At 45.6% G+C, this 26,159-nt stretch overlaps 1 protein-coding gene across 5 annotated transcripts in view; it reads right to left on the reverse strand.

The window, feature by feature from the left end:
* The window catches only part of CHCHD6 (coiled-coil-helix-coiled-coil-helix domain containing 6), a 210,216-nt gene that overhangs the window by 15,361 nt on the left and 168,696 nt on the right, over nucleotides 1–26,159 (reverse strand). For 3 of the 5 annotated variants that reach the window (XM_077822431.1, XM_077822433.1, XM_077822427.1), the window contains one exon: nucleotides 13,059–13,629. The exons of the other annotated variants lie outside the window; for them this stretch is intronic. In XM_077822431.1, the coding sequence (XP_077678557.1) occupies nucleotides 13,500–13,629 (130 nt within the window). In that variant the 3' untranslated portion in view covers nucleotides 13,059–13,499. Of the gene's footprint in view, nucleotides 1–13,058; nucleotides 13,630–26,159 lie in introns of those variants that run through there. 5 annotated transcript variants of the gene reach the window in all.

The following is a 26,159-nucleotide window of genomic DNA, read 5'->3' on the forward strand; positions in this document are numbered from 1 at the left end:
CATAATTGCAACTATACATATAAAATGATGGGATCTAAATTAGCTGTTACCACTCAAGAAAGAGATCTTGGAGTCATTGTGGATAATTCTCTGAAAACATCCACCCAATGTGCAACGGCACTCAAAAAAGCAAACAGAATGTTGGGAATCATTAAGAAAGGGATAGATAATAAGACAGAAAATATCATATTGCCTCTATATAAATACATAGCACGGTCACATCTTGAATACTGTGTGCAGATGTGGTCACCCCATCTCAAAAAAGATATATTGGAATTGGACAAGGTACAGAAGAGGGCAACAAAAATGATTAGGGGTATGGAATGGCTTCTGTGTGAGGAGAGATTAACAAGATTGGGACTTTTCATCTTGGAAAAGAGATGACGAAGGGAGGATATGATAGAAGTCTATGAAATCATGACTGGTGTGGAGAAAGTAAATAAGGAAGTACTCCTCATATCACAAGAACTAGGGGTCACCAAATGAAATTAATAGGTAGCAGGTTTAAAACAAACAAAAGAAAATATTTTTTCATACAATGCACAGTCAACCTGTGGAATTCCTTGCCAGAGGATGTTGTGAAGGCCAAGACTATAACAGGGTTCAAAAAAGAACTAGATAAATTCATGGAGGATAGGTCCATCAATGGCTATTACCCAGTTGGGGCTATTAGCCAGGATGGCCAGGGATGGTGTCCCTATCCTCTGTTTGCCAGAAGCTGGGAATGGGAGACAGGGGATGGATCACTTGATGATTACTTGTTCTGTTCATTCCCTCTGGGGCACCTGGCACTGGCCACTGTTGGAAGACAGGATACTGGGCTAGATGGACCTGTAGTCTGACCCACTATGGCCGTTCTTATGTTCTATGTTCATTAAACAACATAAAAAACAACTTGTCCAATGTCTCTTTAAGAGAAAGAATAATTGTAGCAAGGTGGATTATGTAAGCAGCTGCTGACCTTGTGACAGGCCCAAATGTCTGTGTGTGAGGTAGCTGCTTCGGGCTGGATCTCTGCTGCCGCCTCTAATACACATGTAAGAGTTACCATTTTAAAAATACCTACAAGTGAATAAGGTTAAAGCCGAGTGTCTAACTTGGGTGGGCAGATGCCAGGAAGCACATGTAACACTAGGAAAAAACAAGCCAATTCACACACGTCAAAGAAATCAAAGCCCCACAAACTGTTAGGAGCGCCAAACAAAGAGGCTGCCTAAGCCCCACCAACCTGAGTCTGTCAAAGGGCATTCTTCATTATGGATGTTTAAGATCAGATTTTCCTTTTGACTTATTATAACTACTTCCCCAAAAGTAAATACAAAAAGCTGTTGCAGGAGAAAAGAACAGTTTTTCCTCCATCGAATGCAGTTGCTGGTTTGTTATGGTAGGGTTGCTATTGCATTGTGGTTTATCAGTGCCAGTGTTTTCCTCAGGAGGTCTGGACTGTGTATATCAGTGTTAGAAGACCACGTTCAAGCCCCAAGTGAGGTAGCCAGAGAGAGGTGCAGGGTGAGTTTGCAGCACACTGCTCTTGAATGTGATTTACCTTCGATCCTTGATGTGGACTGGGCTTGTCTGCGGAACCATGCAAGCTGGACCCTCCCATACAATCCCATGACGCACAGTAACAAGGTGAGCACTTGTAGAAAGTGACCACAGCAAGAGCCAGTAGAACAATGCAGTTTGGCTTAAACAGTGGGGGAATCATAGAGGAGTAGGGCTAGGAGGATGTCAAGAGGTTGTGTATTCCATCTCCCCACAGTGAGACAGGACCAAGTAGACCTTTCTGGTGGCCGTCTAACCTGTTATTAAAAACCTCCAGTGACAGGGATTCCACAACAGCCTTTGGTAACCTATTACACTACTTAACTATCCTCACAGTCAGAAAGATTTTCCTAATAACCAACTGAAATCTACCTTACTTGAAGATTAAAAGTCCATTACTTCTTGTCCCATCTGCAGTGGGCATGGAGAACAATTGATCCTCATCCTCTTTATAACAGCCCTTAACACATTTGAAGACTTACCAGGCCCCTGCCCCCCCCACTTCTTTTCTCAAGATGAAACATGTCCAGTTGCTTTAACCTTTCCTCATATCATGGGGCCCCGCTTCTCCCTACGATTCTATGCACTGCAGAACACAGCCTGCCTCCCAGCAGAGGAGCACGGCTGCTCTCAGACACTTGTGGAAAAGGGTTACACTTCCCTCAGCTATGCAGTCTAAATTGTCTTAGGGTGAACTATTTATATTGTGGCCCAGTCTTGGCAGGGCATCAAGAATGGGTCATTTTGGCTCCCAAACCATGTTTGGTCCGACATGCTTGGTGAAGCAAGTGTGGCTGTTCTCCCAGATGCAGGCCTTGCTCCGCTTACCCCAGCCTTTGTCACCTGAGTTCAGACTCCTGTAACGTGCTCTGCTTGGAGCTACATCTTGAGACGATTTGCCAGAATAAGGCAAATCACTTAATAAGTGGAGCTTTATGTTGGGACCACACACCACTAGTGCTTAGGGAGCTGCACTGGCTGTCTGTAGTCTTCCAAGAGGAATCCAAGGTGCTTTTGCCCTTTGAAGAGCTAAAGGACTTCAAGGCCTGTCTACTGGAAAGGCTACCTCCCCTCCCATGGCACACTGCTATGACTATGGTCAGCTGACGTTCTTGGGCAGGGACATCCTCAGTACAGCTCTGGTCCATGAGGCTGTCTGTCTGTCAAGGCATTTACACCTTGCTCAGCAACGTGGTGTTTTACTGAGGCACAGAAAGCTGAAATGAGTTGCCCAAGGCCCCACAGAAAGGCAGTGACAGAGCAAGGAACAGAAGTCATAGGACCCTCAGCCCCATGTCTCAGACTCTAACCTCTTAGATTGCAGATCCCATGATGGCCACCGCACACGGACTGCCTTAAACCCTCGCACCCCATCCAGCTGTGCACCCTCCTGCAGAAGGAGCTACTGGGCTTTTCCCCACCACTTGTAATTCCTTGTGATTGTGGAGCAGTGACAGGGGAACAAGCACAAATCTCAGGGTAAAAGGTGGCATTGGAAGCCTGCAGCAGATAGATACAGCAGCCAAATTCACTCCATGTGCAACGCTGGTCCTCACAGATGCACAGCATTGATCTGTTTAATCCAATAAACTGCAATCCAAGGAAATTATTGTTAGTTGGCAATGGCAAACTGGGGAAGCTAAGGAGTAGGAGGGGGGAAAAATCCAACCAAACCCAACACAAAACAGGCTTGCAGAAGAAAAATAAGTAAATAAGGATTAAAGGGAATATCAAGGCTCTTTCATTCGAGCAGCCCATAAAGATCAATTTCTCTGCCTTTTGTCAGCTTTTATTTCAGCTGCTACGACTTAAGCTAAATCCTGAACGGGCATCTCCCCTTGGCTCATCAGGAATCATGAGGCTTGACTGCAGTTACTAACCAAATTTCTTCAGCAGCTAAAAATGCTAAGGCAGAAAACTAAAGAAGTAATTCGTTTAAAAACCAAACGTTGCATCGTCACATGGCACAAAATCAGATGGCTGCCCCCGTCCATCCCCTCAGTGGGTACTGCCAGTACTGGCATAGCTCCTAGTTACTTGCTTTATGACATTTGTAACAAGGAGCTCATTAAATTAATAGCTGTGCTTTATTTTTAATGTTGTGTTTAGCTAATCCTGACTTACAATGGCACTCCCTGTTCGTGTAAAATACTACTAAATGCAATATCATGATGCATTCTATTGCAGAGCCAGAAGATCAAAGGATCGGTTTCAGAGTAACAGCCGTGTTAGTCTGTATTCGCAAAAAGAAAAGGAGTACTTGTGGCACCTTAGAGACTAACCAATTTATTTGAGCATGAGCTTTCGTGAGCTACAGCTCAATTCATCAGATACATCAAAGATAGATCAAAGGAAATGCTCAAGTGGTCCCTGCCAAATAGCTGGCTTGGAAGGAACAGGCCCTCTGATTCTTGTTGTGGGTAGAATCACTCAAGTCTCCATCTTGGTTCCTCGTTTAAGTGAGCTCAGGTAGTTCAAAATCTAAATCTCACAAACCAGTTAGGACCCAATTAAAACCATTAGAAACTTAAGAATTGCCCCACCAAATTCAATCCATGGTGCATCTAGTCCAGTATCCTGTCTCGGATAGTGACTAGTACCACATACTTCTGAGGAAGGTGCACGGTTTCCTCCTGAGTACAATAAGGAAAAAAACTTCCCTCATGGGCATTTATTCCATAACTTTGCTAGTTAGAAATCGGCTTATGCACAAAGCAAAAGAGTTCATATTCCTTCTCTTTTCTCCCTATCTACTGTAGCAGTGGATGTTCTCATTATCCATACAGAGGTATAACGCTGACTAAACTCTTGGCCTCAGAGAGGTCATGTGGCAGTGGGTTCCACAGGTTAATTATACAATTGTGTCAGAAAGTGTTTCCTTATCTCAATTTTAAATTTTCTACTTTGTTGTCCTTTGAGACGGAGCACTAAGGCCTTATAGTTTGATCATTTGGGGACAGATACATTGAAGGCCTTCCCATCTTTGGAGGGCTCTTGTAACGTATAAACCTCACATAGCTGCCTCCACACCTGAGAAGCTAGCAAAGGCATTTCAGTGCAGATGTCACAAACCCAATATAATGTTTGAAATACACATGGAGACTGGCAGTGGTCAATAACTACTGGGGCACTGAGCCTTTCACCTCTACAATACGAGGTCAAACGCAACAAGGGGCAGTAGTGACCAAAAGTACAACAAGGGATCCACCAAGGTACTTAGGCATCTAAGTTTCAGGTTGAGGCTTCTAAGTCCTAGTTGCCGCTCTACAGTGATCCAGAAATCTCCCGTCAAACCGCACAGACGCCTCAACTCGCTTGGCGCCTACGTTTTTCAGTGTAAAAGTTCCCTAGGGGCCCACATTCCTGCTTCTGGGCACGTGTGCTGCTGCCTTCCTCTCGGTGTCGGGATGCCTGTCTCCCAACCAAGCCACAGAATGATCCACAAACTAGGGGGAGATAGGTGTTCAGCCACCTAAAAGTCATGTGTGGGGCCCGATTTACTAGGCAGCCTCCAAGCACACCTACTGGATCGGGTCCCATTCAGACGTGACCAGAGGCTCAATGACTATTTATCCACAGTGGAACAGTCATTGGGCCAGAGAGAGACAGAGAATGGGAATGACTCTACGGTCTGGTAGTTACTGCACCCACCTGGGAGGTGGGAAACCCCAGGTCCTATCTCCCTGCTCCAACTACTCTTTCATCATTTATCCAGAATGCGACAACTTCAACAGGAGACGGAGGAAGCTTCACAGCAGCATAGCCCATAGCTCAGAAGTTAGCACACTCTCCTGCAAGGTGGAATACCCCCACCTCAGTTCAAATCCTCTTCCCCCTCCCCTGGCAGAGTGCTCTAACTGCTGAGCTAAAAGTTTAAGGTGGGCACCACCTCCACCGGTTTCATGTTGAGCAAGGCAGGTGTCTAATGTGCATTCCCTCTAAAAACGTTTTAGGGTATCTCTACATGGCGATAAAAAACCCACTGCACCGTGTCTCAGAGCACGGCTCAGCTGACTTGGGCTGTGGGGCTAAAAAATTACAGTGCTGGCTTTTGTGAATCATATTCTCAGGCTCGCTCTCTCTCCCCATTCATTACATCGTAGCCTAGGCACCTAAAGGGGCTTTGTGGATCACAGTGTTGTTTCTGTGATCTTCTAGATGCCTAGAAGTTAGGCACCATGATGCTTAGCAATGCAACATCTAGGTTCCTTTGTGAATCCCAGCCTTACTAGATAAGAGCTGTTTGGCAGCTTATAGGGCTGTTTGCACTAGGTAATTTCACTGATTCAGGCACAATCAGTTCAGCTGAGTGGTGCTAGGCCCACTCTTCATTGCCATGGGTTCATAGCATCCACACTACAGCCAGCCAGTTGTCAGGTTCTCCAATTACTGCTAAAGTAGTGACTGAAGCTTCTAGCCCACTGGTCCCTATGGCAGACCATTCCAGTACAGCAGCATGGGGAAAGCTGGTGGCATGTCATTTGTAATAGGTTTTTATTATTAAAGTACATTTGATACTTATAAAAACTTGTACTGATCGTGTGTCTCCTTGGCTTAAGGTTCATGGGGTACCAGACCGAGCCAAGATCATGGAGCACGGCCTTTGCTCCACTCAATTCTCCTGGGTGGGTGGGGTTGCATTGTGTCCTATGTTACACATGTGGTCAGACTAGAAGATCTAATGGTCCCTGCTGGCCTTAAAAGCTATGGAGAGAGCAGGAAGCTAGGGAAAAGCATTAGGGGATTGAGCTGAGATTGCTGGCTACTACATTTGTGGTACCCTGCCATGCCGGCATCATAGTAGCGTGCAGTTAAATTGTGCAGACACAGCTATTATTAAGACACGCTCAAAGAAGATACAATCAGAACATTAGTGGCACCACTTGTGCTAGGGTGGAAGTATGGTAGGTGGGCGTATTGACAACATATCTTCAACGCACTGCAAGTACTCCACAGCAAGTCACTCCAATGTACTATTGGAGTAACACCATTTTTCTCTAATGACATTGGACTTCCTGTGAAATGAGTTAGTGATCTGGCTCTGGTTCCTAATGGACAAGCATCCTGGTCACAACAGACACCAGTCATTGGTACCAGTTGCCTGACAGACCCAGTTGAGAAACCAAAAACTCCATGTTCCCTGGACACTGAAATGCCCTCTCAGCCCAAGAGGTGGCACCTTTGGTCAGAGGTGACCACCTTCTCCAAGTCTATCCACCCAGCACCTCTCTCTGGTACCTAGTTCACAACAAGAAATTGAAAATAGACAAGAGACAACTTAGTCGCCTGGGGTTTTGCCCCAGCAAAATCTTTGGGTAAATGACATAAGCACATCTAAAGTGCAACCCGCACCAGCATCCCCTTTAAACTATTGCAGCTCCTCCTTTCCCTGCTCTTCCCTTTCAGTTATTTGCCTTCAGTTTTAGTCCAAGTGGTATATTGCTATTATAAACCTACCTCACTTAAGAGATTGAGGGGTTTGGCGCCTGAGTCCCACGCACCTTTGTGCAACTCCATACAGAACCATTTGATGTGAATGGTCTTCCTAGGGCCAATACTAATTGCTGAGCTTCTGTGCCCCGGAGATCAGCAGTCATGTTTATGCTAAAACTAAGCATCTGAAACCAAAGAGAATCAACCATACACTCCATCACTCTCACCCCCGTCAAATGCACATTCCAGGGGAGGCACTGCTCAAGAAGACAGCAAAGAGGGCATGTAATTTGGGGCATTCAAGGACAGATGAGGGTTGCCAGCTGTAGTTTGTTTCAGACTCCAGAGGAGCAGTTGAATTTACCTTTAGTACAGACACAACAGTTTGCTTGTTCGAATCTCCAACAAAAGAGACAAAAAGTTCCTTGCCGTGAGCAGACTGGCTGTGAACGTACGAAGAGAGAGTGCATGGTGCTTAAATGCAAGAAACACATTTTGGACGTGGAGGCCTGCTTGTGCTGGCAGCTGCTCTAGTCGCTCCCTTTGGCTCTGCCCCAGGTTGCCCACAGACTACCACCACTCTGCAGGTGTCATCAGATACCCGAGCGGGAGGGGTATCATTACTTGCACAGAACAATTGTGGACACAAGGGAGGTTACAAAACCAGGCTAGGAAGAGACTTTAATCAATCACCTCTCAACATGGAGAACTGGAGAAATGAGGAGACAGCAAGACATGCACACACAGTGGTGGTGGTGGTGGTGAAGGAAGGTTATAAGGAGATCAGTTCAAGAATATTACAGCCACCTTCCCCGAGGACAACTATATAGAATTTCATTGAAGAGGAGCAGGTGTTAGGGTACAGGCCTGCGCGATTCTGTACTGCTGTTCAGATTCTGGTTAAAGACAGCCAGTAATTTCTGATTGTGTTGCACCAGCTGGAGAGGGAAGAGATCCTGGTAAGAACATAAGAACGGCCATACTGGGTCAGACCAAGGGTCTATCTAGCCAAATATCTTGTCTTTTGACATTGGCCAGTGCCAGGTGCTTCAGAGGAATGAACAGAACAGGCAATCATTAAGTGATCCATCTCCTGTCGTCCACTACCAACTTCTGCCAATCAGAGGCTAGGGACACTCAGAGCACGGGATTACATCCCTGACCGTCTTGGCTAATAGTCAATAGGTATTCTAATGCAGTGTGAGTTGTAACGGCTAATCATGTGTTAGTCTTTGTGTACACATAACAGGCCACTGCATTTGTAGACTATATTTTAAATAAGTACATTTCTACTACAGCAATTGGTAGAGGAGTGGGGGGAGGGAAAGCCAGGGGACATAGAACCTATACTTCTTCCACTCCCATACAGGCTGTGACAGTCATTGCAACAGGCCACCATACAAAGTTAAGGACCTGATCGTGAAAGGACCAGTGTGTTTGCAATGGAAGCTCAGTCCCTCTAGGGATCAGGCCCTGTTTAGCAAGCAAGCTACAGAAAGGAACTTTTAAGTAGTTTGGCAATAAAATAAATAATACCTTAAAAGACAAATGGAAAATTCTGCCTGGAAAAGAAGTACACAGCATGAGATCACACGATTCAGCAGACTATAAAATAGGAAGTGAGACTAACTCTTCTCCCCCAGCAGCTGCACAAAACCCTCTTACAAAGATTACAGACACACTTGGCAATTGCCTTCCTCCTTCAGCCTCTCTCATTGTGGACAAGGCAGAGTTGGTAAAAGCACGAATGCAAAGAGGACATTAGATAAAGCATCTGGTAAAGTCAAGCGTGAAATATTAACCACAGGAGGCGATGGGTTGTAGTTTTATGCAAGATCACAAATTCAGTGTTGAGAGAGCCTGAGATGCTCTTGTATATTAGAGCTTCCGAGTGCTTGTTGAATGTTGCATTTAAAGAGCCACTGAGGCCTCTTGGACAATTTTGAACAACTATGTTTTTATTTCCTGTATTTTCTCTCTTTTGTTCTTGCTGTTCCCTTCCCTTACCGTTATGCTAGGGCCTTTTGCATGAAAACACATTGTTTGTTTAATTCCCATTCATCCAGCCAGTTTCAGACAGTTTGTGCTTGTAACTGGGCATTCTGCAAACCTAATTTTCACATGCAGTTACCGCAACTGTACACCCCACATGCTAATGACTAGCTGCATTTGTGCACACAATTACCTATTTGCACACACAACTACATTAACTGCACAGGCAAAGTAGCTATGCAGATGCTCGGCTGAACTGTCTGAAAATCTGGCTGTATGAGAATTTTGTGCACGTGAAAGAGGCTGGAGCAACAGTCCTCGAAACTGAAGTCCTACTTATCCACTAAATGTGCAGCATAGACTGCAGCAGAGAAAGCTTCCCCCATAATCCTTCAACCTTGCCTTGAAGGGACCTTCTTTTAAGAGTGAGAGTGCAGTTCAGTTTCTATGGTCCGCTCAGTCCTTGTTTATTCTGGTGGAGACTGCTAGGTTGCCAATTAGTGCCAACTGTGACAGATTGTGTGGTGAGGACAACTATCTGCCACTGAAGACTAGACCGTAATCATAACAAACTTTGCCACTTAAGAGTTTAACTGACACCTGCCATCACAATCCTCCATGAAAATCAAACTCGAGCTCTGCAGCAAGCAACAAAGATTTCACGAACAGTCAAGGAATCAAGTTGGGAGATAAGCCGCAGGAGCTGATTAACGCATGGTACAGGGTGTCTCCTGTCTTTGCAAGGAACACAGGACAGGGGAAAAGGAAGAACACAAACCAGAGAACACTCATTAGAGATGGTGTGTCATGTGTAGAGAGAAGGGTTTTCACAATGCTCAGAAGGTACCCAAGGCTCTAGAGCAGGGGTGGGCAAACTTTTTGGCCTGAGGGCCACATCAGGGTTCTGAAACTGTATGGAGGGCAGGTGTAGTGTATTGAATTGCTTCCTGTAGGAATATGGTACTTATGGTGTACTACTTATGGCTGCCAGTCCTGGTGCTCTGAGCAGCATGGTAAGGGGGTGAGGAGCGGGGGAGGTTGGATAAGGGGCAGGGGGTCCCAGGGGGCAGTCCGGGGACAGGGGGCAGTTGGATGGAGTGGAGACAGTCAGGGAATGGGGAACAGGGTGGGTTGGATAGGCATGGGAGTCCCGGGGGGCCTGTCAGGGGTGAGGGTGTGGAGAGGGGTCAGGGCACGGGGGGGGGGGGTTGGATAGGGGGTGGGGTCCTGGGAGGAGGTGGTTAGGGAGCAGGGGGGTTGGATGGGTCGGGGCTTCTGAGGGGGGGCAGACGGGGGCGGGAAGTGGGAGGGGGCGGGGGCCAGGCTGTTTGGGGAGGCACAGCCTTCCCTACCCAGGTGTAGAGTATGAAATTGCTCCCCATAAGAATGTGCTACATATGGCTGCAAGTCCTGGTGCTCCGTAAGTAGGACATTCCTACGGACAGCAATTGAATACATTACACCCCCGGTGGCTCTCGCAGCCGCACTGCCCAGAGCACCAGCGGCATGGCGAGCTGAGGCTGTGGAGGAGGGGCTGGGGGTTAGCCTCCCCGGCTGGGAGCTCAAGGGCCGGGCAGGATGCGGCCCGCAGTCCGTAGTTTTCCCACCTCTGCTCTACAGCCAGGATTTCATTTTGGGGTACCAGTGTGAGCTTTCCAAACAGACCAGTTTTGTCCTAAGCCCAGATGACTCAGAGGAAGATGAGGGGGAATGTGACAGCTGGCATCTTTCAATGGCATCATTCATCAGTGAGGGGTAACAAGGATGGTGGATTTTCTGGAACCACAATTCCATCCTGCAAGGAGACATCCTGAGACCTACCAAAACTCATTTCATTGCCATGCTCCCAGGAAAAGATCAAGCCAATATCCCAGGGCTGAATGACTTTCAGCTTCACTACCTCCTAGACAGCTGGCTTTCTAGCCCCATCACTGGGATGCACACAATGCGTGTCAGATGGGTTTATTTCAGTCTTTACATGTATCCTGTTTGCGCTGAATTCTTCTGAATCTGGACTTAAAGCACCAATATGTAAGGAATAGGAGAGTCATATGACAGTGAGTACAGAGGCTACAAAATGAGTTGGTTTCTGTCATGACCAGCCTCACTCCACCATCATCTCATCTACGATTTCTGGTCAGACGGCCCCACAAGATGGGACTGGGGAGGTGACCAAAGGGCAGAGGGAATAAAGGTAGTTAAACTAATCGAGCGCTTCATTAGGAAGTGCCAGGTGGCCTCAGAGTGATACTCTGTCATCACTGAGGCTGCACAACAGTGGTCGTGCACCTGGCCAGCATTAGCCTGAATGAGGCCAGAGAAGTTGCATTTGCGTTTTTATGACTGGATCTCCCCCTCCCCCACTATCCATTGGGTTCATTTTGTGAGCCATCACATCTGTTTATGTTTCACAGACACCTGCATATCTTGAGATGACAGCAACTCCCTGAATGCTATAATCAGCTATTTCTCAACAGAGAAATTGCCAATTTGGTAAATAAAGCTAATTATGAAAGAACATGGAACTGTATTACAGTTGCCTCAGGGAGAAGATGGCCCTGCGCAGTGCGATATTCAGCCCTGGCATCATAATCCATCACCACCTCCACCCTGCAAACTGGGGCGATTGAAATGCAGGTTACATGTGCCAAACAAACCTGGGGGAGAGGTGGGACAAGGAGACAAGCTAACAGGGACAATCACCTCTCCAAGCCAACAGTAATTAAGTTGCCTTCATCACCTGGAGATGAACCTTACCCCTCTAAATTTCTGCAGTGAGTGGCTTTAGTGCTCTGCTCCACAGAACGTACATGCTGTAGGCAAAGCAGGAGCCATGCTCTGCTGGCATGGCAGCAGCACAGAAAGCCCTCCCAACTCTGCTAGCAACAGACCTGAGGGCACAAAGTGCCTAGCTCTGGGTTGCGAAGCTTTCCCTCCTCTCCTAGGGCCAGTGGGTCTGACCTGCACAGTGCAGCAAATTTGGAATTAAAGGGAGATCTGTGACTTTAACAAAGGAAGGGCAATCAGTGAGTGAACGCAGTGCCTTGTATAGTGAACAGGGCTTTGCAGCTCTGTCCTGCTTGATTAACAGCAGGTGTAAAAGGCCCGGAAACTGAGCTGACATATGGGCACATTTCCAGTTTAACTGCACCCATGATGAGTGGCAAAGTTCAATAATGACTCAGTAAGTGGCACTCTACTACTGAACCAAACACCCAAAAGAGCTGTGAGGGGCACTGTAATGCTGGAGGTGAGACATTTTGGCTAAGACATTAAACTAAGGACCTGATCTCATGCGGTTATTGAAAACATGGTCCATCCTTCAGTAGCTTTGGTGCTGGCTGGATGTCATGGCTAAATTCCACCCCTGCTCATTTCATTCTGGCTACCCTATATTCCCCCTGTGGTTTCAACTGGAAAAGTTATTCTTCATTTCCTGTCCCAAAGTACTACATAGTGTTCTTGGCATGGGGAATCATGAACCAGGTCCCAACCTACAGGTGGCTGCATGTCAAAGATGGGAGAGCGATCTCTGCCTGTGCTATACACATAGGTACAGAGTGTGCAAAGCAATAGAGACGTGTTCCGTCACAGACCAAAGCCAGGCAGTGCCAATGCTAGGAGACACCCAAAGAAATACATTCCAAATCGATTGACTGCCTCGCAACATGGATAGGGATGCAGTGCTACACATGCTGTTCCCTACTGCCCCTTGTTCCACAAAGAGGGAACACAATGGAGTGGGGGCTGGAGGGTGAGAGAGCAAGCAGGGGAGAGAGAGTGCACAAGAGACTGGTGGAGTGAGGAGTCTGTATTAGGTAAGAAGATTTTGCAGCATGATTCACCACAGCTAGTTCCCTTTTGGCTAAGGCTTTGTCCCCTTCCAAGTACTTTCAGAAAAGCCAAAGTCATTCGACCCCTGGCCTGAAACAAACGAGATTTTTAATTTACAAACTGTGATTGGAACTATTCCTATCCCTATTCCTGATGCTTATTGGGAATTGACAGATTTTCACTGCTGGCAGGGGCCGGAGGGAGAGTAAGGAGCAATTCTCAAACTCAGAGCTGAAAGCATCTCACGGACACAGTGACCATTAGACAGTTTATTGTTCTTAGGAGGGAGCCTTGGAAGGAAAGGAATGTGTCTGCTGGTATTAACGACAAGAGCATGTTAGGAACAGTTAATCCTAACAAGCAGGTCAGGGTTTCTTCCCCCAATACTTCAGATGCCTTTCTCTGGAGCACAAGGACAAAGGCAACAGCACTTGAAACACAGAATGCGTAAGTGAAACCAAAATTAGTACGGAGTTAACTGGGCGTTGGGTCACATGGGCCTCTAAGCTATGTGCCCTGCTGTGGGCACTTATGTTGACAGGCTTCTTTTCACAATGAACGAATATAAAGGGTGAAGCACGTTTGGCATAACAGTGCTGCCCTCAAGCCCTCCCCCCGCCCCAACTCCAAAAACATCCAGTGAGACAGATACATGCAGGAGTTTAGAAGAGGAATCATGTCGTTTTCTTGGACTGCTACAGACAGAAGGCACCGATTTTGGTCAGCATAAATCCAGAAGGATGTTGGGCTTCCAAGGGCCTCTGTGATCCCTGTGCTCTGCTCTTTGGTGGCTGCCGGGTTTTATTCATCATTAACCAACATTGCCTGGGAAAGAGGGAAAGAAGAAGACAAAGGGAAGAGTTGGCTGGTTAGTTATTCAACTGCTGACACTGGACTGTTTCTTTCTGAGATGAATGAGTAACATGGGCAGGGATGAGATATAGCTCACACCCAGACAGGAGAAACAGCACCCTTCAGAAGATTATCAGGTATTCCTGGCTGCAAAACAAAGCAAGATGTGGGGGAAACAGGGATCATAGAAAAGGTCACTGAAACAGCCAAATGGCAGAGGAAGAACATTTCAAAACGTGTAACTGGCCCCTCACCTCTTTCCACTCTGTTCCACCCAAAATCAACATGATCCCATCCCAATTTAAAGGTCTGTAACATTTCAGAAGAGAGAAGTTAAAAATCGCAAAGCTCCATTTGCTTCCTGATGAGCTTGGAATGAAGATTCTGTAACTACATAGGGCAGCTTTCAGTAGCAAAGGTCTTCATACTGCCATTAAGGTTTCCTCTCAGCCTCTAGCAAAGTCAAAGTTGGTTTTGAAGAGGAGGAATGAACCCAGTCCCAGCAGTTCACTTGCTCCAAGATTGTTTTCTGCATCATCACTCCTACATGTTGTGAAACAACAACAGACCTGGGTTTCTGCTCTGGCCAAGAAAGATTTCTTCCAGGTTCTCACCTAACACCTCGTCAGCCCCTGCACCATGCAGCTTCTGGGAGTTTGTGGCAAGAAACCCCAAGCCAAGCTAAAGCATGTTAAACCCTCCTTGTTTGTCCTTAGGGCTGACTCAAACTAAGGCTGCTTGCTAGGGTATCACTCACCATCCCCTACAATCTCTGCCTGGCTGACCCCATCTCCTCCTCTGATAGTGGACCTGAAACAAAAGGAAACACCTTTTTGCCAGACTCCTCTGATAACAGGTAAGCGGGGAGGTAACTTGTGGCCTGATTTGCCACCTTTCTGGGATCTTGGGTCCCACAAATGGTAAGGCTAACCCTGGGAGAAGTGAAAGAGGCCCAGGATCAAACATGAGGCACAAGCTCTGGTGAGGGGGACAAGAAAAAACTTGTCCAAGGAAAGATTTAACAATGGGGATATAAGGACTTCAATGAGAAACAGCAGGTCTCTAGCCTCAGATTCAAGAGTCAACGTTCCCAACGTAAATCACACTGGAGATGGATTATTTTTTCCATCATATATTTATTTATACAGTGCCCATCATGGCAGCATCTTGACCTCTTACTGTAAGTGCCAAACTGACACACAGACAGACCAGGATGACAATAAAATGTCTGCTCCTGCCTTTTGATGGGCCTGGGCCCTGACCCTACCTTGATTAAACAAGGCAGTTTACAATCTGCCCTGCAGGCCACCACCAACTTTGAGCTCTGGTAGACCAGAAATAGCAAGTTCCCCAGGTGAGGGCTCTCCACTGACAATGAATACTCTGACAGTGGCGTTGGAAAGCTCTGCTCCAGTGATCAACAGCAGGAGTGATGATCCTCCCATGACGGTCTATGGAGAGGTGGGAAGAGAGGCTGCAGTTTCTCAGCTAGGCAAGTTCCAGATCAGCTATGGGGAACAGTACAAACACCCCATGGCAGGGTTGACAATCTGGTGCTGTGTTCACTATCTAGGCCGAGCAAGGCTTGGACAGTTTGCTCAGCCCCTACGAAGCTGAACACTTCCTATCAATCTACACATACACACACTCCACCTGACACTTGGACAAGTGCAGACAAGCTTAGAAGGGAACAGCACCCTATCCTCCTTTCACACAGTCTGACATGAGAAGGATAGAGGATGAAGAAATAAAGGGTCCCACAGACGACTCTCACCCCCACCAAAGTTCGAGGGACTTTGGCTTTTAATCTGAGTGACACAAACCATCCTAAAACCCAGATCAACCTCATGTGCTTTGTCCCCAGAGGAATCTTTTAGCTTTTTTGAACCCTGTTTTCTACTTACACTCCATATCGCGCTAATGGGGAGAGAAGACAGAGGGTACAGAAAACCTGCGAGTCTGTTCAAACCCTTTTTAGGATATCATGGTGGCTGCAGCACATGCCATAGTCTCCCTGTCTTTACTCCCACTTCTCTCATTTCTAGAAGTTAAAAGAAAACAGCTGTCCTGTAATGAGCTCCTACCTCCTCTCTTTCCTGTAGATGACAGCAGAGCTGATGCCAAGTGAAGGCTTCCCTGTATCAGCAACAGCAGCATCCTACCAGCCACACATTCAGCAAATTGACAGTCTGTCTAAACTACAGTGAAAAGAGTGTTGACGGAATCAGTTATGATGTTGGTTGTCTCTCCTACTGGGTTAAAGCATGGTTCCATTTTGCAGGGCAAACGGAACCTAGACATGTTTAAAGAACCCTGCTAAAGCCAGCTACAGAAAGGAGACTGAGTGACTCAGGGTTGATAGGGGTCTCATACAGCAGTCCAGAAGTTCAGGCTAGATTTGAGCTCTATCCCCGTCTGCCTGGTGGTCTTCCTTATGGGAGAAGATGCTTTTCCTGCAAGCACTGGCCCAGAAAGGGGGGTCCTTACAGGAATGATGTCACTGTGCCGGATAACATTCATCGGCAGCTGGTGATGTCACTCCAGCAGTAACCTAATAATAGGCTCATGTCCGCTGACTGAGGTCCCTGCAAGGGCAATTATTCAGCCCATACCTCCTCTACATCCTCAGTATGCTCCCATCTCTAGCATTAATGAGCGGGAGGGAGTTGGTAGGGATGTGAGGATAAAAAGAAACGTTATTTGCCAAATTATCTAGTCAAAGCTTATCAGGACATCATCGATATTACTTGACCAGCTCTAATTTCCCAAGTAATTTTCCTGATCATTAGAAAGTTAAAGTGTTACATTAAGCAGTACATTTTAAAAACGGAAAAATGCAATAAGCAAAGAAGCAATACAATTCACAGTAAAATAATTCATTATATTCAGTCTGCAACATTTTAGTTAAGTGTCAAGGAATGCTGCATTCTTTAATAGAGCCACTAATGCACCAACTCACCCTTCAATTATATTTTAAAACTTTTAAAAAGCACTTTTTCTTCCTACAGATTGTGATATCAGTTATTTTTATTTGTTTTTACTTGCTGAGAGAAAGACAATTAGCCAGCACTTACTGATTAAAATCAAATCCGTCCAACCCCAAACCATCTATGCACCTCTAGGGATACATCAACCTGAAGGTTAAGAAGCATTCCTAATCCTAGAACATCACAGGATCCATCTCAGGGAGGTGGGGAGAGAATAGAACTTGATGAAACTCCTGGTCTAATAAGCATTGGACCCCAAAGCTGGCAGGGTGCAGAACAGAGCTGCCCACCTGCTTCCTGCCATGCAACTCGCATCAAGGAAAGTTTCTATGAACAAAGGCTGCAGTTGGATAGAACTATCAATCAGCCCAGGCTGCTCCCAGTGGAGGCCTGATACAATTACATCTAAGATCAACACGCACTGGATGAAGTGACTAATTAATTTCTGCCCTCCTAAGAGGGTACTGTATGTTGTGCTGATGAAGGTTATGGGACTGGCAGTGCTTGGAGACTGAAGTACTCTCAGCACAAGGTTGACTGGATACAGGGAAGCCTCTCACAGCCATGACCGCTTCACTGCTTGGCACAGAGACTCAGACCCACTCTGATAGCATTTACCAAAGCAGCACAGACCAGTGCTATCCTGTCTCCAGTAGTGGCCAGTGACTGATGCGTCAGAGGGACATGGAAACCCTCTTAATATGTTCTTAGGTTCCTTTTACAAAGAAAGCAAAAAATATGGCATCGTGTATGAGCAGGCTAATGTGTACAACATTGCTCCTCCTTGATGGAATCAACTGTGTGTCACGAACCCTATACTGTTAACAGTTAATGATGCTGGTGGCCTGTGATTTTGGTGCCAGAGATCAAAATTCTATGACCACAGCCACTGTAAAGCTATAATCAGTCATAAATGTGCTGCACAGCGAAAGCCAGGGGAAGGTGTGGTGGGGAGGGGGTCTGATTTGTTACAATATCATATGCACATACACTTACAATGAAAGTAGAAATTGTCTCACTTATCATAGGCTATTCAATTAAACAAACCGCTGGGTGCTTACCCTCCACAGTCCCACAGTATGCCATTCTAGGAGTTCACAGATTTCACTGGATGAACCAGACAAATCCCTCACCTGGCATACACAGCATTCCATCCCTACACAGGTCCTAGGGCAGGTTCAAAGCCAGTCCAAGTCAGCTAGCAACCAAGCGTTGTTTCTATGTGATGGCTGTTCAGTGGCCCACAATGAAATGAGTTAGAAGCTTCAGCTCTGGCACTAAGTATTCTCCTTGTTATAATTTCAGTCATAAGCCAGGAGCATGGAGACCATATTGGGCATGGAGACCATATTCCCTGGTCACACTTGGAGGCACAAGGGGGAGCTTGCCATGCTGCTGTCCAGGATATCCATGATCTGTAGATGGAGGAATTCAGCCTCTATGGCTGCCAATCTAGCATCTCTAAACTCGCACATGTATGTGAATGTATTATATTTATGTACCTCACACAAGAGTACAAGATAGTTCCTCACAACTTCAGCTCTAGCAGGGAAGGAAATTTGTCCAGTCTAGAAACCATCTCCAGTTTTGCTTGTCTCTACTTCCCCTCTCCTGACATGCAGCAATCTGAACTACCAACCCACAACTCTTCACCAGTGAGGCTTTGCCCCTCAACTAACAGCACTGAAAATCAGCCAGCTGCTAGGCTTCCAGTCCCCTCACCTCACAGCAGCGGCATGGAAAGCCAGCTACTCTCTGTCCTTGCTTCCATCAGGGTGGACAAGAAAGGGTCAGGCTCTGCAATCATTTCAACTCAAGAGACATTTTGTTCTTTCCAAGGCTGTGTTTAGCTGTGGGGAGTGGGGGCTCTCCCCTACTCATCCTAGTACCAACATGGGGGGCCAGGTAAACCCAACAACAAGGTTTTCTAGTGCTGCTCTATTATTTTCCTCCCTTTTATTCTCTGCCCTGTGTGGTGCCTGCATCCAGAAGGGTAGCCAGTTAAGATCACTTGGGCCAGTATAGAGCTGTAGTGGGGAACCTCTCCCCCTTAGCCCCCAGCCCCATCAAGGCTGGGTTGATCTAGCTGCCAGGGTCCTGGTGTTGCCTGGCACTCACAGGCAGATCTGGAATGTTCTCAGTTGACAGCCTCATACCCTGTGAAACTTTCTCCCTCTGGTGGTTTGCCAGAAGCCATGTTTGGCAAACCTCAGCACTGGGCAAGACACATTTGTTAAAATTAAAGCCTGAGCAAACACCACGGCAGCAAACCCTGCCATTTGCTGGGTGCCTCTGATGGACAATATTTTACGTTTGTTTTAATATTATTTTCAGCACTCAGGCTCCATGGCAACAGGATCAGGGTTGCCAGCCACAAGCCAAATGTCTAGGATTCCCCTTCTCCCCTGAATCCCTCCACCAGAAGGGTGGTGGAGAAAAAGGGGGAAGTGGATGTTTTAAGCTTCTCCCCATGGTTGTAGCTGTAACCTCATGCCACAAACCAGCTTATCCTCTCTTTGGAAAAAACCTTTCATTTAAATGATTATGAATCTCTTTTTTTGTGAATCTGCCAAGAGAGCTCCCCCAAGGTTCTGAGTTCTAAACAGCTATCAATGGACCTCCTTGAGCAGGCTGCAATCACCTGGGTGCAGAACATTAATTCCTCATTGCACTTGTGCTGCACTTGCTGCCTTGTATTTAGCACTTCTGAGGAGCTTTCCCTCTCCAGAGAACTTTACAAATATCAGTTACCTTCCCAGCATCTCGTGGAGATGGGGAAGTGTTATTCTCATTTTACATGTGGGAGACAGGCTCAGAAATGTTAAGTAACTTGTTCAAAGGCATGCAGAGGGAGTCAGTGGCAGAGCTGGAATTACAACTATGGAGTTCATGGCTCCCTGCCCTATGCTCATACCATACCTCTCCACAGCAGCCTTAATACTGTTGCACGTGTTGTCTGCCTTTAGCCAGCATGACCGCAGAAGTGTTTTTCACTTTCGCTAACTTAGAAGGGTCCTCCAAGAAAACACAAAAAACATTGCCAGTCCCAAGAGGGGTATTCAAGGCCTTTTTACTGGCTAAGGCATTTGCTCCTGGACTATTAGCACCTCAAACTATTTTTAGGGGCATTTGTGTCACTTGGATTTGATGTATGCTGCAGGTATTTTTCAGTTATGTGCAATATGTATTGTTGCATTCAGTGTACGGGTCTATTCCAAGGAGCAGCTGTGCTGACAAATGGATCAAAACACTTCTATGCCATACACTTACTGCACAATAATAAAGCAGCTTGATACCTCCTCTCTATCTCCTGTCCTTCAGGATAACACACAGTCCAAGGGTACTGGGGAGGTCTGCTTTCCTTCTCGCAAAGATTTGGATTAAGAGGGGGCAGGAGGGTGTTTAAGCACCAAGAAAAAATAGTTCATTCAATAAACAACCCACGAGTTCTGCTTCCTCATCCCCTACGCCGTTAATTGTTGCAGAGACAGAGGAGGAACAGAAATAACTAGCTTCTGGCCTACTTTACTCCTGGATATAGATCTCAGAAGCTGGCATGATGGCAGAATGGAAAGCCTCCAAAAAGGTACAAGGTGTATTGTGGGGGAACCACAGAGAGCACATCAGCATGGAAGCCCCCCACTTGGTCTACACAGCCTGATGGAAAAAAGGAAACAGATCTTCTCTACTTATTTCTTTTATTTTCTCCTTGACTCAAGAGACCAGATGCACTGTTTGCTTTACTCTGCCACTACACCTCCTGTCGTCTGTGTATGACTGGAAGATGGAGTAAATCACTAGCTCCTTACTAATCTCTAGTTGTTCTGAGACTCATCTGTTTGTTCATGCATTATAACATATTGATTTCCAAGAGACAATCATTCTGATCATTGTTCTAGCCCAGAAAGAGCCCTCATCATTACACCTGCTTTATAGGAAATGTTTTTCCACTGGCTGAGAGTTTCTGCAATTCCGAGAATGCTGTAAACAAACAGACTCCATTTGGGGTCCAGTCCGCTAACAAGTCAGCAGCCCCAACATACTACTGCAGGGAGTACACAGCTTTTTTTATTTTGGACATGAGCTGGAAAACGAGAGGAACAAATATAATTCTGTGAAGGGTCACTCCCGAGAGAATGATTGCTAACTTATTGCAATAAATACCGAGGGTGCTTTTTGTTAAATTAATGTCCATTGCATTTAATCTTGCTTTCACCATTAAGAAAGCTCACCAGGCTAGAGTGATGTTCCTTGTGCCTGGCATGCAGGCTCCACCCACGCCTAGGAGGTGATGCAAAAGGAGAAAAATTTAGAATAATTCATTTGCGAACTCCTCTTCACTCCACCCATCATTAAATGATTTGGAACAGGGTACATTTGAGTATTATTACAATATTTTTTATTTTTCAATATAGACTTACTGAGGGATGAAAATTGTATAGGGAGCCCTTCACTGCTAGATTAATCCTGCTGTTCTGATGCTGGTACCTGCTCAGAGCTTGGCACCTACATCTCCCTGTTATTCCAGTCCTGAATCCCCTCATGTCTCGGTCACTGCACCTCAACTCTTCTATGAGGCACACTCTGCTATTCTAGCCCTGTGCCCCACACACAACTCTGCCCCTGCACCTCAATCCTGACCTGAAATCTCACCTGCTATTCCTATGCTGACCCCTCCCCTGCTCTGCTAGTGCCTCACCTTGCTATTACAACCTTGAACTTCTTGATCCAAAAGTGCCATATCATGCTGAATTCTGTCAGTCGCTAATGTTTTGTAATATGAAAAAGTATCTGCTATTAGTCAAGGCTCAGACCAAGCTCATTTGCCTTGTAATTTAGCTCACATTTGAAGCCAGCCCTTCCAAGATAAAATGCTGGTACATCTGCCTATCATATCACTTAGTTCTACTGACTGTGCCAATATCTGAACTGCAACATCTTAAAGAAATATGACGTTGCCCCACCCCCCCCTTACCTCTGCAGGAATAGAACCTTGGATCACAGAGGCAGCCTCACAGCACACACAGCTAAAGGGGATGAGGAAGGCTTATGGCTACTGTCTTATTTGTTCCATACAGTACTTAGTTCATTTTTAGACTCTGTACATAACAACAATCAAGACGAGGTAAATGAGTTTCCCATATGGCAGCACAGAACACTAATCATCAGAACCCAAGTCCAGGGCTGGAACTTGCAGTTCATTGCATATTTTTGTTTAGACAAGTGTTAGAACTACACCTTATTGGAGGAAAAGGACATATAACTGCTGTGAAGTGGGGGCTGGGTTTCTAGTGGCATGAAATGGCTCCACTAGAGTTGGTCAAGATTGCTTCAAAATTCATTTCCCATTAGGATTGTGACCTCTCTCTTTACAACCAGACACAATGATTCTGCCTTGGATGAAGATAATTACATCCCACTATACACATTAGAAGGTACAACCACAACAATGCACATTATAGGAACAGACTGAGAGAAAGGAATATATAGGGAAAGGACAGAACACTAGCTATTTCTCTCCAGTGCAACTGGAATAACCCCTCGCACTCTTTAAGCTTGTAGTTTAACTTAAACTCAGGAGGGATAAAGGAATCCAGTAGTTACCTGATGTTTTCAAGAGCAGAATAATTACAACTTGTGCAAATTCAACCCTAGTTTTAGGTAGGATTAAAAGAAATGTTGCTAATACTTATAACTGCTGCTAGGGGAACAATACTCCCACTTCCAGAGCCAAAACGAATAGAAAATCACCCCAGTGATGCAACATAAAACTTTGGTCCTACAAACTCTAACCCAAAAGCATTAGTGAAGTAAGGACAGAGGGTAGCAATATTGTTGCGGGTGTAGAAAGGCTGTGCCTGCAGGCACTTTTAACCACTGTTGTGTTTTACCTTGCTCAGAGCAGATCTAAATGAAACAGAGTATATATAACTTGGCTTCTTACCATTGCTACAACCAGTCAAACTGAACAATTGGACCAACAGTGGGAAATTAAAAGAAAAAGAAAAAAATACTAGTACGGACATAGCCAAAGAAACTTTGTGGACCAGTCTTGTCACCTCTCTATGCTGCCATTTCCCCACATATAAAATGGGGATACTATTTACTTGTCTCACAGGGGGTTGAGAGTGACAAGGAGGGTGAAGTAATATATTTTATTGGAGCAACGTCTGTTGGAGAAAGACACAAGCTTTAGAGCTACACAGAGCTCTTTTTTAGGTCTTGGAAAGGTAACCAGAGCATCACAGCTAAATACAAGGTGAAACAAATTGTTAGGCATAAGGAGTTAACACAAGCTGCAAGAGACCATTCAAGATGACATGGGCAATTAACATCTCAGCAATTGTAGAAAAAAAGAGGGTTAGTGGGTTACAGATTGTTTTAAAGGAGACATAAAACTAGTGTCTCTATAAAGTCCATGGATTTTAGTGAAGTTATGAATGTAAGCTCCCAAACTCATCTTTTGCAGATGTTGTGCAGGTTTCCTTTGAGGACAAGGACTAAAAAAAATCAGATGGAGAGTGATTGTTTTGTGAAAAGTGTTTGCCCTGGGATGATAAGGCAGAATCAGTGAAAGAATTCTTTTAGTTCTCCATGTTAGTTTGGTATCAGGGTCTGTGGTGGAGCAGAAGTTCAGTCCCTTGAAGAATACAGATAAATCATCTTAAATTAGGCAGTTCTTGATAAACTGATGATGTTGGGATGTTGTCTATGTTGTCCGTCTCAAAGAATGCTTTCACAACAAAGATGACACCATCCACAAAGATCATGTCCCCACTGACAATCAGAGGAAAAAAGAATAATCTGACAGGCCACACCCAATGGACACATACTTGATCATTACATTGTTTTTTTTTTAAACTAAAGCAATCAGACTGGAATCTGTAACAAACATCACACCCACGACCCCCACTCCACCAGAGGGAAGAGCTATAGAGCCCCTGAAATCCAACCACCAGATAACAATCAAACCAATAGACAAAGGGGGTGTCATCATAGTTCTCACCCATGATTATTTTGTCAACAAGGCCAACCCAGGACTCTCTGACACCACCTACTATAAAGAACTCAAAGACAACCTCACACCACAATTTACCCAGGAGTTTAAGAATATCAACAAATCCTTCCCCAAACAACTCCAAGAGAAACTCTCTAACCTCACCGCCCAAGAATTCACCCCAGGGACCTTCTACATGTTTCCTCAAATACACAAATCATATCTGGCCACGGAACTCTTACTGAGGGAATATCAGGACTCATAGAAACCATCCTCAAACCACTCACCACACGGAAGGCCAGTTTCCTCCAAGACAACTGATTTCCTCTAGAAACTCGCAAGATTAACAACCTCCCTCAGAACACCAACTTTGCCTCCATAGATGTAATCTCCCTGTACACCAACATCCCCCACTATGATGGCATCACTGCCTGCCTCAAACATCTACAAGACAACGGACGATACTCAGGTATCCATCCCAAACACATAGCCAAACTCATCCATATCATCCTCACTCATAACCATATATTCAAAAATAAACACTTTGTCTAAACCATGGGAACAGCCACGGGTCCTAGGATGGCTCCCCAATATGCCATTCCCTGCATGGGCCACCTCAAGAAAGAATTTCTGGCAAAATGCACCTCAAAGCCAAGGATATGCTTGAAATACATCAATGGTATTTTCACCCTCAGCACAGATTACCTATACTCCCTCAAATTTCCACCACAACTACAACCACCACCACTCATCCATCAGACTGTCTCAAGAACACTCCCACACCAGCTATCAATATCCTGGGCACCACAATCAGCTTCAACAATGTAACCCTACAGACAACTGTATACAAGAAACCCCTGGATTACCACACTCATCTTCATAGATCCAACTATCACCCCAGACAGAACAAGAAATCTGTCGTCTACAGCCATATACTCAGACATCATAGAATATGCTCTGAGGAGAAAGTCTGGGATATACACCTTAACACACTTAAAACCACCTTTGCCAAACAAGGACACTCCACCAAAGTAGAAGATCACATGATGGAATGGGCCAACCAAATACCTCAGGAGAACCTGCTTCAATACGGGGGGGGGGGGGGGGGGGGAGAGGAGAGAGAGAAGAAGAACCTCAATGACTACACACCCTTAGTTGTCACAAGAAATCTTCCCCAAACTCCTCTTCTGGCCCTCCCCATATATGATGGCATATATCACTTTGGTGGATGTGCAGGTGAACGAGCCTCTGATAGTGTGGCTGATGTTATTAGGCCCTGTGATGGTGTCCCCTGAATAGATATGTGGGCACAGTTGGCAACGGGCTTTTCTTTCTAAACTACTACATGCCACAAGGGGCCACAGCAATGGTTCCCTCAACCCACCCAGCAATATTTTTAACCTATCCAACTATACTCTTAGCCCAGCAGAAGCAGCTGTCCTATCTCGGGGCCTCTCCTTATGCCCCTCAACCCCCACGAACATGATACAGTTCTGTGGTGACCTAGAATCCTATTTTCGACGTCTCCGATAGCCACACTATCAGAGGCTCGTTCACCTGCACATCCACCAATGTGATATATGCCATCATGTGCCAGCAATGCCCCTCTGCCATGTACATTGGTCAAACTGGACAGTCTCTACGTAAAAGAACAAATGGACACAAATCAGATGTCAAGAATTATAACATTCATAAACCAGTCGGAGAACACTTCAATCTCTCTGGTCACGCGATTACAGACATGAAAGTTGCGATATTACAACAAAAAAACTTCAAAACCAGACTCCAGCAAGAGACGGTTGAATTGGAATTCATTTGCAAATTGGATACAATTAACTTAGGCTTGAATAGAGACTGGGAGTGGTTAAGTCATTATGCAAGGTAACCTATTACCAGCAGGACAGTGGGGTGGGAGGAGGTATTGTTTCATATTCTCTGTGTATATATAAAGTCTGCTGCAGTTTCCACGGTATACATCTGATGAAGTGAGCTGTAGCTCACGAAAGCTCATGCTCAAATAAATTGGTTAGTCTCTAAGGTGCCACAAGTACTCCTTTTCTTTTTGCAAATACAGACTAACACGGCTGTTACTCTGAAACCTATTTCCCCTTGTTTTTTCCTACCTACCCCCACCCCCACCCCCCCCAGACGTTCTTGTTAAACTCTGGATTTGTGCTGGAAATGGCCCACCTTGATTATCATACACATTGTAAGGAGAGTGATCACTTTAGATAAGCTATTGCCAACAGGAGAGTGGGTCTGTGTGTGTGTGTGCGGGGGGGGGGGGGGGGTGTGGGGGGGAGAAAACCTGGATTTGTGCTGGAAATGGCCCAACTTGATTATCATACACATTGTCAGGAGAGTGATCACTTTAGATAAGCTATTACCAGCAGGAGAGTGGGGTTGGGGGAGAGAAAACCTTTTGTAGTGGTAAACACCCATTTTTTCATGCTTTGTGTGTATAAAAAGATCTTCTATACTTTCCACAGTATGCATCTGATGAAATGAGCTGTAGCTCA

The sequence above is a fragment of the Eretmochelys imbricata genome, chromosome 7, assembly GCF_965152235.1.
Source record: "Eretmochelys imbricata isolate rEreImb1 chromosome 7, rEreImb1.hap1, whole genome shotgun sequence".
In the NCBI taxonomy this organism is placed as follows: domain Eukaryota; kingdom Metazoa; phylum Chordata; order Testudines; family Cheloniidae; genus Eretmochelys; species Eretmochelys imbricata.